General features: G+C 33.4%; 2 protein-coding genes across 2 annotated transcripts; both read right to left on the minus strand.

Annotated features, from left to right (window-relative positions):
- Positions 1 to 1,370: 1,370 nt before the first annotated feature.
- On the minus strand, positions 1,371 to 9,797 carry LOC139109744 (phospholipase B1, membrane-associated). The gene is made up of 9 exons (XM_070669047.1): positions 9,283 to 9,797; positions 7,759 to 8,097; positions 5,643 to 5,752; positions 5,256 to 5,460; positions 4,940 to 5,116; positions 4,707 to 4,866; positions 4,406 to 4,565; positions 4,051 to 4,202; positions 1,371 to 3,322 (listed from the first exon to the last, which is right to left on the minus strand). Exons 2-9 carry the CDS (start codon positions 7,873 to 7,875, stop codon positions 3,129 to 3,131), a joined length of 1,275 nt encoding a protein of 424 aa, XP_070525148.1. The 5' UTR covers positions 7,876 to 8,097; positions 9,283 to 9,797; the 3' UTR covers positions 1,371 to 3,128.
- A 98-nt stretch (positions 9,798 to 9,895) lies between these two features.
- Positions 9,896 to 14,820, minus strand: LOC139109745 (phospholipase B1, membrane-associated). Its single transcript, XM_070669048.1, has 7 exons — positions 14,488 to 14,820; positions 12,911 to 13,012; positions 12,489 to 12,700; positions 11,636 to 11,812; positions 11,279 to 11,574; positions 11,017 to 11,195; positions 9,896 to 10,460 (listed from the first exon to the last, which is right to left on the minus strand). Exons 1-7 carry the CDS (start codon positions 14,621 to 14,623, stop codon positions 10,324 to 10,326), a joined length of 1,239 nt encoding a protein of 412 aa, XP_070525149.1. The 5' UTR covers positions 14,624 to 14,820; the 3' UTR covers positions 9,896 to 10,323.
- Positions 14,821 to 16,684: the final 1,864 nt, after the last annotated feature.

Below are 16,684 nucleotides of genomic sequence, written 5' to 3' on the forward strand. Positions count from 1 at the left end.
CTGAACGTAAGCGCGCACGATAATTATGTGCACGTTAGCTTATATTTGTCGTTTAGAGGAATCTCACTGAGAATCGCGTGTTTCCCCGCGATCTGAATTCTAATTCTGAACATTTCTTCGGAGACATAACATCTGAGAGTTTCCGTTTAATGAAACGTCATGATCTCCAAGTCATCTTCAAATAATAGGTTCGTGACATAAGAATTAATTGCGCATTACGCCACCGCGTTCTGCGTAAATGCAAATTTAGCAATTTCACGCTGTTTTTTTTTTTAAAGCCGGGGTTTTTTATTTTTTTTTATGTATTTTTTTTTTAATTTTTATATAATTTGTAGGAAAATTTATGTTTAAACGTACAACGTGAGTTATGTCGTTTGTCTTCGAGGAACGTTTCTCGGCAATGCCGAGAATGAACTGGAACGTAAGTGCTTTCAAAATTAGATCGCGTGCGGAGAATACGAGCGCCATATCCGAGGTGTCAGAAGTTCTAGATTATTGACTTACTAATTCCAAAGCTAATGGTCGTTTTAATGAAGAAATTGATTAGCGAATGTGAAGTGAGATAACAATAGGTTTCACTGCGTAAATTACCAAGCGAGATAAGATCGGTGACGTTTTCGAATGCAATCGAAGACTGCGAGAAAAAAAAAAATTATTGAGGACTTTCCATGCGACTCGTATTAATCAGTTTCTCTTATTTGTCTTATGAGGAGATTTCTCCCACTGATCGCCGCAGAAACAATTCTTCCGGACGATCACGAAGATGAGGCCGAGATTAGATCCACTTATATTAACACCTTGCCGTAATCCACGGCACTTATGGTGCAATCCAACACAAACACATTTCCGGCATAGTTTTTCGAGGTGACGATGCACCAAAGAAAATTTTTCAATTATTAAAAGAAAAAAAAAACACATTAAAGTTTCATATACTTCAGAACGATTTCTTTGAACTGCCTTGACGTAAAAAGAAAAAGAAAAAAAATACAATTGCCTCATATACAAAAAAAGTTAAATAATAAATTGATCACTGTCGAGACAATAGAAATAATAATTAATCTACATCTTCTTTTATTGGGAATAGTAATAGTTCTGTGAATTATAAGAGCTTATATAATATAGCAAGTCCTGTTATTTCTACGCGCTATCATTCGGCATGCTCTTATTTACGACTTATCGTTATCTTCGCCTCCACTTCGTAAGGAAACTGATCACGTTCTTACACGAGCGAATATTTAGTCTAAGAGATAATATATTATCAGCTAGATTTGTAATAAAATTAGGGATACAGATCGGGTGAAGAAAGTGTACGAGGAAAGTACGTTTCTTTTGCCACTTGAGATGCTTTAATCGTTTTATTCGTCAAGTTGAGAAAGGTCGGAAGACAATATTGAGCAATGAAATTAAATACCTGGCTTAAACAGACAGGTGAATAACCGTTGATTTTGTAAGAACATTGCAAACGATTGAATTTATTTAATTATTTGTGGTATCTCGCAGCCAGGGTCAAGTTCTTCGGAGATCATGCAACAGTTGAAACCTTGACGTATCTCGTTCTCCTTCCTTCGAGCGGCGTGTTACATTATACCAGCCGGCCCGTAAATCGTTCGACATTCCGCGCTTTTTCAATGCTTCCATAATCGCACAAAATCTTACGAAATTTATTGTACAGTCTCTCTCCGCGCATGTATACGTATATTATTTTTCCTCCATAAAATTATTTGAGAGAAGTCACAGCCCGATTATCGTCCGCGTAAGAAGATGCACGTATCTTATAACTGCGTTTCGGACTTGAGTACTCCAAGTCGGTTAAGGTCAATTCAAGCAGATTGTAGGACTTGTTGACTGGCTGGTGTAAACTTGTTATTATTTCTATATCAGCGAAGGCGACACTTAATGCGGGATAAGGGAACGCGAGTAAAGCTACCTCGAACGTTTGATAGATTCTCGTCAAATGCCTCGGCGCGAAAAAGATCCAGAGATTTGTTAGCCTAGGTCCTTCATTTGTAGAATCAAATGATTATGAAAGACGAGGAAGTAGACATCCTCCGTGAAACGACGGAAACGACCTTAAGCGTAAAAAAGATAAATTAATGGGTTAAACCCAACCAAAAGTACATTAAGCTCTTTAAAGATAGACGGACACAATCTTTTTACTGATAAATGAATAGTGCATTGAATCTCGACGTGGCTCATCAATTCCAAAGTTTAAGTATCGAGTACAAATTAAACAATATATTTTTTTTTATCAATGAGCGCAACGCGATTTTTCGTTAATTTTGCTTCGTAAAAAAAAATTTATTAAATATTTTATTTGTGAAAATAATTGTTTTAAGACAATAATTAAACAAAAAAATTCGGCTTTACTGATATAAGTGTTCGTCACAATTGGAGGAAATAGTCAAACGGAAAAATTCTTTAGGCGTGTATCAGATGTTCCTAACCTAATGTGGCTCACGTAGCTCGAAATACCATGCATTTATTAACCGGATATTTCGCTATATATAGTGGACTTTGGACGTCGCTATAAGGACGGGAATTCCGTTCAAAGTCTAGATTACGTGGGCTTCGACTTTGTCCTAGCCCGAAAATGTGCCTGTCACAAAAAAATAATGCAAATCAGCGTGATTGGAAATGCGGTAAAAAAAGAAAAAGGAAAATCACCGCATATAAACTTCGCGTTATTCTTACTCAACGCATAAATTTATGAAAAATTTTCCGTGCAATTAAAACATTACGTACCGAATTAAAAGAAAAAAAAATAAAGTAATAAAAAAGGGATTGAATAAATTTATTATATGAATACATTTCTTGCTATAATTATTCTTTATTAATTTGTTAGAAACATAATTTTTTTTTTTTTATCTCTTTTCTGGATTTCAATTTCCACTCATATAGTTCATTAGCTATTAACTTTTTATATACCAATTACGTTTGTCTAAATATTTCCATATTTAAAACAATGATTACATAGATGTCTACAATTAACAATTTAGTTGTATTAAAATACTTGTTATATTTATTTTATTAGTATTTTCTCTTTAATATTTTATATTTCTCCTGAGAGTCACCGAATGGCTGACCACCGCGCTCGCCGTATAATAATTTCTTTCGTTAATTAAAATCAGTTATCGAATCTTATTCTGCACTGGTACGATTCCATCTTGTCTGCCGGTCATTCGGAAGTTACGCGAGTTAACATTCGTGAAGATGTAGGGCGCGTTTTCCGTAGGGCAGAGCACTTTCTCTAATATCCTGGGCATTCCTTTTTCCGTCTTATTTCCGACCGGTTCCAGCATATTGTTCCACAACAGATTGGCACCTGAAAATAAGGCCAGAAACAAATGTACCTCGCGCGGGAGGAAACGAGAATACTTTTGCGCGTCATTTATCCTATTATTATCTCGTAAATATGTCATGATCGCCAACAGTGGCCAACGTGACGTTTCCTTTCATCGTGACTCTTGTTGACATCGTCCGAGAGGCGCTTAATGATATTTCTTAACCGCCTACACTTGTTAATGAACACGCGTTTTACTACAAGCCAGCTGCGAAGCTGGTGATCGGTTTATCGCTCGTAGCGTGGTTGAAATAATTTATTTTTGACTAAGCTGATGAACGATATGTAACATAGAATTATTAACGGCGAATATAAACATTTCTTTAAAAATTAACATATATTATAGTCGTATTTAATATATAAATATATGTAAATTTAGTTCTTAGATAAAGCACGTATTTTTTTTTTTTTTTTTTGCTACAAGTTTATACATATTATCTCGCGTTGATATTTAGAACATGATTTCTTTTTCTCTCGTCATGCATCCATGCACGCGTGTGTACTTAACAATTTTTCCCGCCTAGTAAAATGCAACCGTTTTAACGTTAAGACATTCTTTCCAACATTGGTAGGCGCAGTTCAGTCGATAAATGTCCCATTAGGTATAAAATTATCAGAAGTAGACGTTATGTGTAACGCCATTTAATTTGAACTACTTTGCTAAATAAGAATTCATTTAGATGTGTTAGACGGTAATAATTGTCACTTACCGAGCGCGTGTCCTTTTTGACTAAAATGGAAACAGTCATATGTGACCAGAGTAGAATCGATCGGCGGGGCATGATTAGGATCTGCATTAGGTGTGTTGAATAATTTAGTAAATGGCTGCAACACTACGGTGAAGTCCGGAGAGTTATCATATCTGTAAAGAAAAGTATACTTGGCGCTCGTTATCCACGACTTTATTATTTACGGTCGATACGTCTGTGACTATATGTTTTTTTTTCTTTTTTTATTAACAGCAGATATTTCAGTATTAGCAAATATAGATTAAATAGTGCAGTAAAAGAAAAAAAAATTAGTCGCAGAAATGAAGATTTCTCTAAATTTTAATAAACACTGTACCTTCCTGAGTCCACCAAAGTTTCGACAGCTTGTTGATAGAGTTGCGACATTTTTGACGCTGCAATTTCCGGTCGACTGCCCTTGTGCATGCAGGAGCAGTAAAGGGAATGCAATACTCTGCACATAGTACTTCGCGTTACCCTCAACGAAACCGTGACATCTATTAAAAAATAATGACAAGTAAAATTATAAAAAAAAATTCTCCAAGTTGGACAATCTTCCAACAGTAATATACATTTTTTTTTTGCTTAAGTTTACATAAAATTAATAGTCACTAATGAGATATTTATTAATTTTTTACCTATGACTGGAATTAAATTGACTAGTGTACGGGGGAGTGCATTCTTTAAAAAGTCGAGTGTTCTCCGCAGATGTAAGACGTAACGCATCGGCGAGAACTGTTCCGGATCGTAACATTGCGCCGAGCAAATGTCGTTAGCTCCAAATAGGATTGTAATTAGCTGAAAATAAGTATAAATGTGATTAATTAGAGTCAACGGAGAATTTCTTTAAGATACTATTGAAAATCACTACCTTCCAGTGTTTCTTTATATTTATCTTCGGATCATTTTTGATCCTCTGCACTAGGATTTTCGCTTGCTGCAGCGCGTCCTCGGTGGCAGCAACTGGAAAGGCGATGTTCAATCTCGCCGCAGTTGAGATAAACTCTCCCGTTCCGGTAGAATATCCTGTTAGTTTTGGATTAAATATCTGCAATAGATTTTTTTTTTTTAATATTTGGAACATCCATTTTTTCAAAATTTTTTTTTGCTTATTTCTTTTAAATGCATTTTAAACGATTACACGCTTAATGTTTTTCTGACCACACAAGGTATTTCTTCTTTTTTACCTTTAAAATATTAGGAAGTGTGAAAAATTGTCTCCAATCTCCTTGACCCCCGACGCACCAACTAACTCCTCGTGCCTCGATAAAGGCTCCTACAGCGTATTCTTCCATTGCGCCGCTTCCGGCGATCAAAGAATCACCGAGACCACTAATCACGTCAATATCGCCCGGTCTTAATCGATGAACATTGTCTGGTATTGACAAAGATCTGCGATAAACGAAAAAATCAATTTATTAGTTAGTTGAAATTATATTTATTAAGTGGAAAATAAAATTCTTTATTTACATTAAAAATTAAAATATATTTAAACAGAAAATCGCATTAATAAGAAAAAAAAAAAGGGGGGAGGGAAAACAGACATAAAATATTTTAACTAGATAGAATTATACCTGCCAAAACGCACGTCACAAGGAAACGGCACGCTCTCACCAATTGTAGGTTGTTTTCGTACGTCATTGTACTGTGTTGGATATGAGATTCCCATTTCATCAATTTTATTCTAAAAAGAAGTCACACGGTTTCAGTAATTTGCATATCCGCGTTTATTCCACATATGTATAATATAATAGTGTACTTGAAAAATTCTATCATATCTAGACGCTTATATGACCGTGGAACACAGTAACGATGCGGAACAAAATGCAAAAGTTATTGTGCATTTCATAATCAATCGTAATTTTTCTTGTAGAATTTGCATTAGCGAGCGACCATAAGGCCCATAAGTCATAGTTTCTCCTTTGATAGGATGTGATGCGTTTTAATGCCATTCCAACCACAATATCTAATTACGAGATTTGTATCTTCATTAAAGTGATACTCATCATCAGATATTCGCTTCGGTAATCTGAGTTGCACAACTCACAAATACATTTACGGTTTTACAATTTTATTATATACGTAACTGTTATAATACTTGAGCTCTTGATAAACGTACAGAAGATTTTTCTTATTGCATCAATAAATATTAAAGCAAATTTTTCCTAATTAATTCTGTGTAGATAACATTAACCTCGTCGAGTGTTATCACGAGGAAAATACAAAGGCGTAAAAATTAACTATCATTTATTATTGTAGATATGAAGTTTAAAAGTCTGAAGATTTTAGTTCCGCGTATGTATTAATAAATGATGAATGAATGATTGATTTAAATTTTATTTAATTTTTAAAACTAAAACTTGCGAGATTAAAAAAAGAAAGAAAGAAAAAAAAAATTTATGATTAACATCAGAAGGTGCGCACAATAAAATTACTATTTTGTTGGTATTGAAACATCTTCACCAATAAGTTGAACAAACCCGCGGCTTTGCAAATATTCTATTCAAATATGTGTATAATACATTATTTTAGTTGTAAAATTATATTCTCCAGATGGTACAACTCTTTTCACCTACGATTTTTTTCTGACAGGACATTTAAGCCGGTGTCGATTAGCGTATTTAGCATTCAACATGCGTCTATACTCTTGCTTTCTTCGATTTGCATTCCACCGCGTCGCGTCACGACTTAAATACTGACGTAAATATATATATATATACATATATACATATATATGTATACCATTGCGGCCTAAAAAGTCATAATAATATGTTCAGAGCTTCTTTTTTTTTCTAACAATGCAATCGACTACTCGTTTGCTTGGTGTTTGCTATACTTTAAAAGCAGCAGCCGGTATTATCATTTTCTCTTATCGTTCAATTTTGACGTTTCAAGTCACGTTGTTACAGTAGGTACGTTTTAATTAATTTTTCTGATAGTTTTTTTTAATAAAAAATAATTTTAATATTTTATTTATATTTTTACTCTGACTTGACTATACGAATTTCTAATATGTCTAAATTTGGAAGCTCATTCCTAATGCCTTTCAAAGAATTTTCATGAAGGAAGGGAGAGAGTAACACTTACAAGGTGTCGTAATAAAGACTGGAAATTTTCGAAAGTGGTTGTGACTATCTTTCACACACCTTAGAGGCCTTAAATAAGATCACACGATTAAAAAGTCTTCGATGAGTTTGCCAGCTTTTTTTCGGTTTTGTAAGTTATTTCGAATTGAAATTTAAGAAAGGCGCAACTCGTGTGATTTATAGGTGTTCAAATGCGTTAAAAAGACGGCTCCGAATATATTCGTTACAACGGGAAGCCTTTCCGCGGGTCACAAGGCCAACAAAAAGAAACGCGTTCCTTTCTCCGATTGCTCAGAATGCAAAGTATTTTCCTTTTCGAGTTGTGCCCACCACTTTTTGGCTTCACGCAATGGAAAACTTTTACCGTCCCAATTTATTTTCATTAGTCACTGTTTAGTAATAATTGTAAAAGTTTCGCGCAATAGTTGAGCTCGATATGTAATACGTTACGAAACGTATAATTAATTTTTCTTTTTTTTTTTTTTTTTTTCCGATATTATTTTTGAACAGGTTTTTATCAAATCAAAGCGTGAGATGTTGGCTTCTTATTTAAATTTACGAGCCGTGTAATATTTAAATATAATTTACACTAATAATGACTTACCCTTCCACCTAAAATTACGCTGTGCAAAAAGTCCGTGAAGAGATTGCATTTGCTCGGACGGGTGCCGGCGACAATCAGAAGCAAGTAAATGATTTCGGTTCTCATAATTCTTGCCATTAGCGGGCGCCGCAAAAATCGGTTGCCAAAGAAAGGTCCCCTTTTAATTTTCTTCAAACTTTTCTATCCTTCAAGTGATAATCATTCTACGCTGGAAGATCTTGTTCGGCCTTTGACTTGGTCGAACGAGACTTCCGCTCGCCATCGACGCGTTTCCTCTAATCCTACAATGCGAGCGTTTCTAATAGCTCTTCCGCGTCTTCGACTGAAGAGAACTGCAAACTTTGATGCATACATGCATATCATTAGTCACGCACACATATAGCGAGAGTATCATATCGATAATGCCACCGTCAGATTCTCGTTTATTTAACGGCGATCGTTCATCGCGACATAGAGAGTTGTTTAGCTAATCTCGCATAATCCTGCGGGCGATAGACAATTTCCTGACCAGACTTCACTGTTAGATATAATAACTACAAAAAATTCTATATATTTTCTTACTTAAAATTCTACTTAAAATTTAAGTGCAATCCTATGTAGTACGCAATTTTTCAAACGCAAAAGTATGCTTAATATTCACGATTTTTTATCACATTTTGGAGTCTCGAAGATATCTTAGTATTAGAAAAAAAAATTTATTTGTTGATTAATTTTATGATGAAATATCCGTTTTAAATTTAGAAACACAGTTGATTTAATAAGACAAAAGAGGACATTATTCTCCTACATAACGACATTATAACAGTCGTAAAATTTTGTAGCTCGTAACTTTTTGTTATCTGTCATTTGGAGAAAGTAAGCGTCTTCCGGTATCTTGGTTAAATTTGATTTGGCTCTATATAAACTTGTTGTCCGATTAAACACGCATTAAATTTACATTTCTTTTTACATTACATCATATTCTGACTTATATCATTAATTACATAATAATATTAATCGCTTTTACACACAAAAAAAGAAAAGAAATCGTTGTCATAAATTTATTTAGAATATATATATATACACAGGTGGAAAAGAATGATGAACAATGATTTTGCATAATTTTACAATGACGTACAATCCAAAAGAATCGACAAAAACTTTGAAAGCGTTACTTTACGGAATTTTCTTCAAAAGACACACTTAAGGCTCACTTTCGCTGAAGTCTAAGTTCGCGTTTTAACCTTCTAGGCATTTTCATAAATCATTCTTTACGTCTTTAGAAAATTCATTTTGTCATTTGTCACGCGAAAAAAAAAAGAAAAAAAGAGAAAAAAAAGGACTAAGACTAACGTTGTGAGAATATCGGATTAAATTATACAGACAAGTATAGGAAACATTTACTGTACAATAAGAGGTACATCAGAAACGTTTTTGTACTGACTATAATTAAAAACTTTATAATTACGTTCTAATAATTTTTTTTTATACTAAATTAATAATACAGTAAACATTAAATATATAAATATACATTTACAAATGTACCTTGCTTCCTGATGACTTCTTACTCGGCATCATTACAGTCAAGAGATCAATCAAACACGATGTGTCTTCTATTATCTGCCATCTTAGTTATATTCTTCTATATTGAATACAATTCTCGCGTCGGAAGTTGGGCCCTTGTAATGCACGAATCTTTCAGTTCAATAACTGACATTTCTCTTTCTTGATATAAAAATAATCCATGTTCTCGATCCGGGAAACGATAAACTGGCCAAAGAATTGTTCGAGCACCAAATGGTCGCGACAAATTATTTTTAATTAATTACGGCGCTTTTGTAAAAAATAAAAAAAATATAAAAATGTTTAGGATCGACGCATGTAAGTTTAAAGAGACCGATTTTCTTTGCTGGCACTATCGGATAGCACTACTAAACATGAATGAAGCGTGTTCGAAGAAAGACTCGCGCTTGTGCCCATCGATGTGGTCCCCACTTTTGCGATGAACATATTCACGGTTCTCCTGCATTCTTTCGTATTCCTACGTGGTAGACGAGGTACGTGAGTAAGAGTAAGAGGTTACAGCCGATAGCACGATAAAACATTGCTTTTTAAAGTTTCAACCGTGTCATGTACATATCGGGAGAAAAAAAAGTAGTCTGCTCGAATATTTATTAAAATATTCTCTTTAAGCTGTATTTTTTTTTCAATTAAATTAATATATTACTTATATTATTTACTTGCATCTCGCAATATAGTCTCCTATTACGTATGACGTTTAGTTACATTGGAAATATATTAACATTTATATTAAATCTAAAAGAAAAAAAAAAACATTAAATAAAATATTATTTATAATAGCCTTTCGTAACGTCGTGGAATAATTTTCTTATTGTATTCTATTTTTGTTCCTTAAAGGGTTAATGAACATTTCACGGCGTTTGCCCAAACTTAAGCAGTTGGCACTGGAAGTTTAACAATTGTCATTACTATGATTGATGACCTAATAACGATATCGACACTTTCTCTTTTGCTAAGTGCCAATATTTCTTATTCGAGCCGTGGTGGCAGTTTCAGTAGTAGCAGTCAGTATTTTGTTTGCTTGGAATTAACCATTGTAGCCAGAAAGGGCCTCTCGGGTGTCGGGCAGAAAAATCTGTAGCTAAATTTCATTTTTTTGGCACCTACTGGTTCCAACAAGTTGTTCCACAAACTTTGCGCATCTGTAAAAATAAAATAAATAGCGTGAGTTGTTTTCTGGATTATTTCAAAATAATTAAAAACATTTCTAATTTAAATTTTCAATTTACTTCCACTGAAATAAAATTTACTTTAACTTTCCTATCACAAATTTTTACAACTTTTTTTAACGATAACGGGGACGTTGCGAAACGCGCGCGCTTTGCTCATAACGTATGCTTTTATTTTTAATTAGTTATTAATTTTCACGCGTTGAACAGTTTATTTAGCTAAAATTGATAGCGGTGACTCGCCATCTGGGAGTTCCAAATCGTTTTCTTAACGGAATATATGCTAATATGACCGTTACAATTAGGCAATCTAAATTTTACGCAAACCGGTGAAAACAGGCCACCTGATTTCTCATGTTATTGCACCAATATGGCATTAAAAATGTTACTGAAAACTTATACTAAAAATAAAGCATATTTTACGCATTTAGTTTGCATTTAGTTTTAAATGTAAAATAAAAATATAAATTAGCAAATTTCGATATCTATTAATTGTAGGCTCTTTTTAATGAATTCTTAATCAACTTACAAACAGCATTGCTCTTTTGCGTAATGTGAAAACAATCGGTGCTTAAATACGTCATATCGCTGTATCCGTCTGGAGCAAGTGGGATACTTATATCGATAAGGGTAGGTTGCCCTACGACTGTAAAGTCGTCTGTTTGGAATTCTGGATAAGTAGCGATTTCCATATCTAATTGTTGCCATCTAAAACACATTTTCAATATTTAATTATTTAAATATTAGCTCTTAGAGAACATAATTATTATAAGAATATTTATTACGCTTACTGTCGCATAATCTCGTAATAAAATCGTTTAAAAGGCTGATGCTGTTGGCCGAACATGCAAGGGCACTCAAAGTCCGTTGTGAGAAAGCAATCAATCGAATTTCTTCCTTTACGCGTATCGACTAAAGCCTTCAGATGCGGTGGCGGAATCAGTGCTACGAACGTCCGTGGTAAATTATCTTTTAACGTCCGCAAAACTTTAAGTATATCGGCTTTGTGCTTTTCAAGCGACCAGGTTGACGAGTCGAAACATATGTCCGAGCAAAAGTCATTGCCTCCGATCATCAGCGAGATAAACTGCAAATTAAATTTTATTATAATACAATCAACGTTATTTACAATTTAATTAATAACGAACCTTCCAATGATTTTGTAAATCTATTTTGGGATTGTTTTTAATCTTCTTGACTAATACTTCCGACATATAAGGCATATCTGCAGACATAGCCGCCGATTCGGCGACATTCAGTTGCGACTCCTTGTGAGTCGTCAAAGAGTCTCCCAATGCATATCCTATCAAATTCGGGTTGAACTCCTGTTGGAACAAATATTTGCAAATTATTATAATTTATAGGTGACAAATATGTGTGTGTGTATATATTATAGTATTAAATTAACCTTCGCTTATTTTCCGCGTAAAATTGCATTACCTAAGAACGTAATACAAGGCATTATAAAACGTTGTAAAAATTTTAATGATTGTCACCTATGACGGTTTAATATGAAATTAATGTCAATATTACTTTGCAATAAAGACTTTTTTTTTTTTGTAAGCAGTACGCAACAATACTTATTATCACAGATAATTACTAGCCGATCTACCGCTCAAAAGTTAAGAGGATTACAGTGTGCAATTAACACTCTTAATATAATCTCTAAAATACTAGACGCGCGGGTACGAAGATCGGACACAATCATTAAGAAGTCTAAAAAAAAGAAAGAAAAAAAAAAAAATCCAACATCGGGTAAGAATGTAATGTTATGTTAATGTTATGCTAAAATTCTATTGCAACAATTCTTTCTACGTTTATCACGGTTTAAATCGTAAAACTAGGAATTGGTATTGCAGAGAAAATACCTGGTCGTTTTATTGCAAATGAGATTGATGACTCTTCAAAATAAAAAAAAAAAGATTGATTGCGAACTGCCTGAGCTTTCACAACGAATTTAAGAAGAGATGAATAAATTGTTGGAAAACTTAGTCCTCTTACTTTGAGAATATTGGGGAGGGTTAAAAATTGTCTCCATGTGCCCTGGCCGCCGCCGGTCGCTGTGATCCCTCGATTTTCTATAATAACTTGAAGCAAATTTTGCGCTAAAGCTCCAGCGCCGGCCGTAAGAGAATCACCCATCGCGGCAATGACGTCGATATCACCCGGTCTTAATTTGTGAACGGAATCCGGCACTTTCGGTGATCGGCCACCTGAAATCCCATTATTATGCAACACGTTTTTTAGCACGAGATAATTTTTTGTTTTATATATCGTGACATTTTCTTCGTATTATTTTTGGAATAACAGTTTTAACAGTTTATTTATATCGTTTAAATTAAATACTTTTTGAACGAACACCGGCACATTTGTAATTTTACATACGTCATTAATTAATGTAAAGAATATAACACTCCTCTTACCTGTCACGTTACAAGGAAATGGAATGTGGTCGGGGATTATTTTTTGTGATATGTTCGTACTCCGCGCCGATTTTAGAAACCTTTCTTCCGTTCCTGTTCTACCTGCAAAATTAGCAAATTATACGTTACTCTTTATAGATATTAGCACACGTCTTCTGAAATTTTTTTGTACTAGAAATCGCTCGGTATATTTAATTACGGCTGAGATAATCATGTGACGAATGAGGGGGGGAAAAAAGCGACTCTCGCTATGATAAACAATGAAAAATACCAACGTACAGAAATACCAACGCTAAATAATGACAAAGTACGGAATAACGCGATCCTAAATGTAATACAGTACGTGCATCGAATTATATCGCGTAGGACGATGAATTATGCAGAAGAGCGACTAAACAAAATAGGAAGGCGCATCGCAGAGACGCGAGTTACATTCATTCGCCGCGTTTACCGGAAAGAAACTGCTTCCTTTAGACTGTGTCATACACCACGTGCACGTATTATCTTTTCTTGTAAAAAAAAATTATCTGATAAAAAAAAAAGTAGACTTTGATAGAATTTGCATAATTGGCATTTTTTTTTTATATAACTTCCTCGATTAAACACTTCAAGGAATAACAAATATCATGATGTTCAAATGTGTAAATAAAAAACAGCTGATTAAAATCTTGCTCATTATCACACATTTAAGTCACACGTTCTTGAAAAAATTAATTTTTCTACATCTTTGCAACTTTGTAGGATTTTCAAAACACTGTTACGGTGAACGTTACGTACACTTGATTTGTATTTATTTGAGTATTTTTACACTTAAGTAATGTAGACTACGATAATTTAATTATTGAAATTATTTCATGAATTTTAATTCAGATAATTACATAGGTTTTATTTCGTAACGCAATGTGATATATCAGAAAGTATCATTCATTACGTTATTCGTATTCCACGTGTCAGATCCGTAAACATCTACTTACATATCTGTATAAAAACTTAAGCACTTCGCGGGGATACGCAAAATATGTCACATAGATCTTTCAATTGACACTAGTTATTAATTAAAATATTATATAATACATAAAAAAAAAATTTTTTTGACACGAGTTAATAAAAGTTACTTGCATTAACGTATATATCGATTTTTTTTACATAATCGTATGAAAAAAAATTCACACAAAAAAATCTTGAAGTTTTATCAAATATCTCACTTTACGTTCGTAATTTTTACGGGCGCTAATTTTTAGCTTGCATTTATCTTATTTATTACGTTTCACTTAGCACGCTCATTACACTTCGCTAAAAAATGTCACAATACTCTTCGCACCAAGTGTCAAGTTAGCTAAATCCCAAGTTATATATTAACGTTTATTTCAAATTATTTCAAGGTTTTATTTTAAACGCGAGAATTTACTACGCGAATTTAAAACATTTTTTTATTTTATCCCAGTTTTATATGTATATGGTTTAAATGGTATTTAAAAACTTTTAATTAGAAAAAAAAAAATACGATTATGCATCGCACGAGGAGGATACAAAATTTTTTTTATGTTATTTATATGATAATTATTTAATACGAGTACCAAAAGCATCGAAGCTCCAATCCCGGAAAGCACGAACTAGCATGATGTTAAAAGGTGTATCGAGAGCCGTTCTCCTTTCCGTCGCGTATACTAAAACGGGCAGCAAGGTACAATAGAACTGCCACCACTTCCACATTGTTCGTCAGGGCGCGAAACTAACGTATCAAAATTTGAAGTCACCTCGACGATGCCGTGTTCACACGCGTACTGTGCAACTCGTTGTTTTGCAACGGAGACGTGTTGCACGCCGTTCGAGATCGAGGTACCCAATGACCCATTATGGAACCGAACCAGCAAAGAAGACTTGGATGCAGTAAAGAATCTGAAACCTTGATCGCTCCGTCTGGCAATCAGTGGCAAGGTCGTCTTGTTTTTTTTTCTTTTCCTTTTTTTTTTTTTAAGAACAACGAACTGTGGTATTTTGAATGCCAAACTACATGATTTAAACACACTTGCGGCCAACATAGTAAGACTTTTTTTTATACGCAGTGAGTGGAATTTAAATGATATTCTTGCAAACAAATACTTTATAATCAACACAGTGGCTGGAAATGATAGATTATATTTTACTATTTATACAAAGAATGCTAATGAAAGATTAAAGTCATATATTTATATGAGATATTGTTGCACGTGAAATATAACTAATACGTACACATAATTTAAATTATTAATTCTACTGATATAATAAAACTGTCGATGTGAATGTTGCATCATGACACCGTGATGTACAAGGATATACATAGGATATAATTATATGAAAATTGTACTTTGGAAATTGCACAACAATTTCGAATACAGCACGTATTAGATAATGAAAAGACAATAGCTATACAATCTATATAAATTTCTCTTGACAGTCACTCTTTTTATATATTTTTTTTTTTTTTATTTGTTAGCAAAGAGAGGAAACAAATGTTTTCAACAACAAGGACTTGCACGCCTATCTTTCACAAAAGATAAATCAGTTGCATTGCGACTTGGAGATAGTAACTCATAAATCAAATTTTTTACTTTTAAAATACAATTATTTTCATGATGCAAAATAAATGTATTTAATTGTATTTTAATTATCTACATTATCTTTGTCTTTTTTCTTGTGTTTGACGAAGATCGAAAGGTGTGCGGGTAACACCGTATTTTCACGACACCGTAGTAATAAAAATCAAAAACATTGCAATTTTTTACAGTAAAAAAATTCGTATTATTTTGCTCGGCTTGGTTTAACAGCTTGCTGCAAATCGTACCGCGATTTATTTTAATGTGCAACATGCTTAATGCCTTAATTACGTGCATTGAATAAATTGCAAGAATCTATTTTTTATTTTTCACTAAAATATGCGCATATTATAAATATCGCATCATACCGCTTAAAATATACATCTGGAAATCATAGAAAATGCAGAAAAATAGTACAATTAACCCCATTAAAAAGAAATGGAAAATACATTAAGCGTTAACATAGTACTCCGAATGCATCTAATTATGATATTGCTCAAGATAATCTACCACTTGATTGCCGATGTAGTACATATCTATAAAATGCTAGCACTCTGATGACAAAAATAAAGCATTTTAGAGATGTGTAACAAGCACGTCACGTTCACAAAGCTACTCGTTTCTCAAATATGATTCGCAATTTCGTATTATTACCTTACGTAATCTATTTTACATATTCTCCGCGCATAAATCTAAAGTGGCTATCATACTATTGTGTGAGATATGCCAATTTTATCGGGAAACGGATTAACCAAGGTCAAACTACTACGAAAAAAAACCCCCGACTTTTAAATTAGAATTAAAAAATAAAATATAAAAATAATTTATTGATTAAATTACGGAATATTAAAAAAAAATAAACGTGGAAATGCTAGAAACTTTTTAATATGATAATAATGACAATGAAATTAATCATATTTAATTTGACGCTTTGCTGATGTTTGATTAATCGAAATTTTATAAATTATATCATCTAACGTGTCACTTATCTTCTGTTACATTTTTCTGCCGTGTATGAACCGTTTATACAATACGCCGCGAGATTGCGATAGCCACTAATTAGCGATGCTCGGATGCTGTCGGTATCTATTTGAAATAAAATTGTTTGTATAATAGAGTTAAAGCGAGGGAGGTATATTTTGAGTTCTGTCTCATAAAAATTATTATATTTATCACATTACAGATTTTTTTTACGATT

The sequence above is a fragment of the Cardiocondyla obscurior genome, linkage group LG18 (genome assembly GCF_019399895.1).
Source record: "Cardiocondyla obscurior isolate alpha-2009 linkage group LG18, Cobs3.1, whole genome shotgun sequence".
NCBI classification, from domain to species: Eukaryota; Metazoa; Arthropoda; class Insecta; order Hymenoptera; family Formicidae; genus Cardiocondyla; species Cardiocondyla obscurior.

Bases quoted from the DNA above. Each gene is read 5' to 3' on its own strand.
- LOC139109744 (XM_070669047.1), bottom strand. From the start codon at position 7,875: ATGGCAAGAATTATGAGAACCGAAATCATTTACTTGCTTCTGATTGTC. The intron at 5,753-7,758 runs GTAAGTCATTAT...ACTTCTTTTTAG, and splicing joins GCGTAATTTTAGGTGGAAGG to AATAAAATTGATGAAATGGG. The intron at 3,323-4,050 runs GTAAGTGACAAT...CCTTATTTTCAG, and splicing joins TCAAAAAGGACACGCGCTCG to GTGCCAATCTGTTGTGGAAC.
- LOC139109745 (XM_070669048.1), bottom strand. From the start codon at position 14,623: ATGTGGAAGTGGTGGCAGTTCTATTGTACCTTGCTGCCCGTTTTAGTA. The intron at 12,701-12,910 runs GTAAGAGGAGTG...ATGGGATTTCAG, and splicing joins ATTTCCTTGTAACGTGACAG to GTGGCCGATCACCGAAAGTG. The intron at 11,196-11,278 runs GTAAGCGTAATA...AATGTGTTTTAG, and splicing joins TATTACGAGATTATGCGACA to ATGGCAACAATTAGATATGG.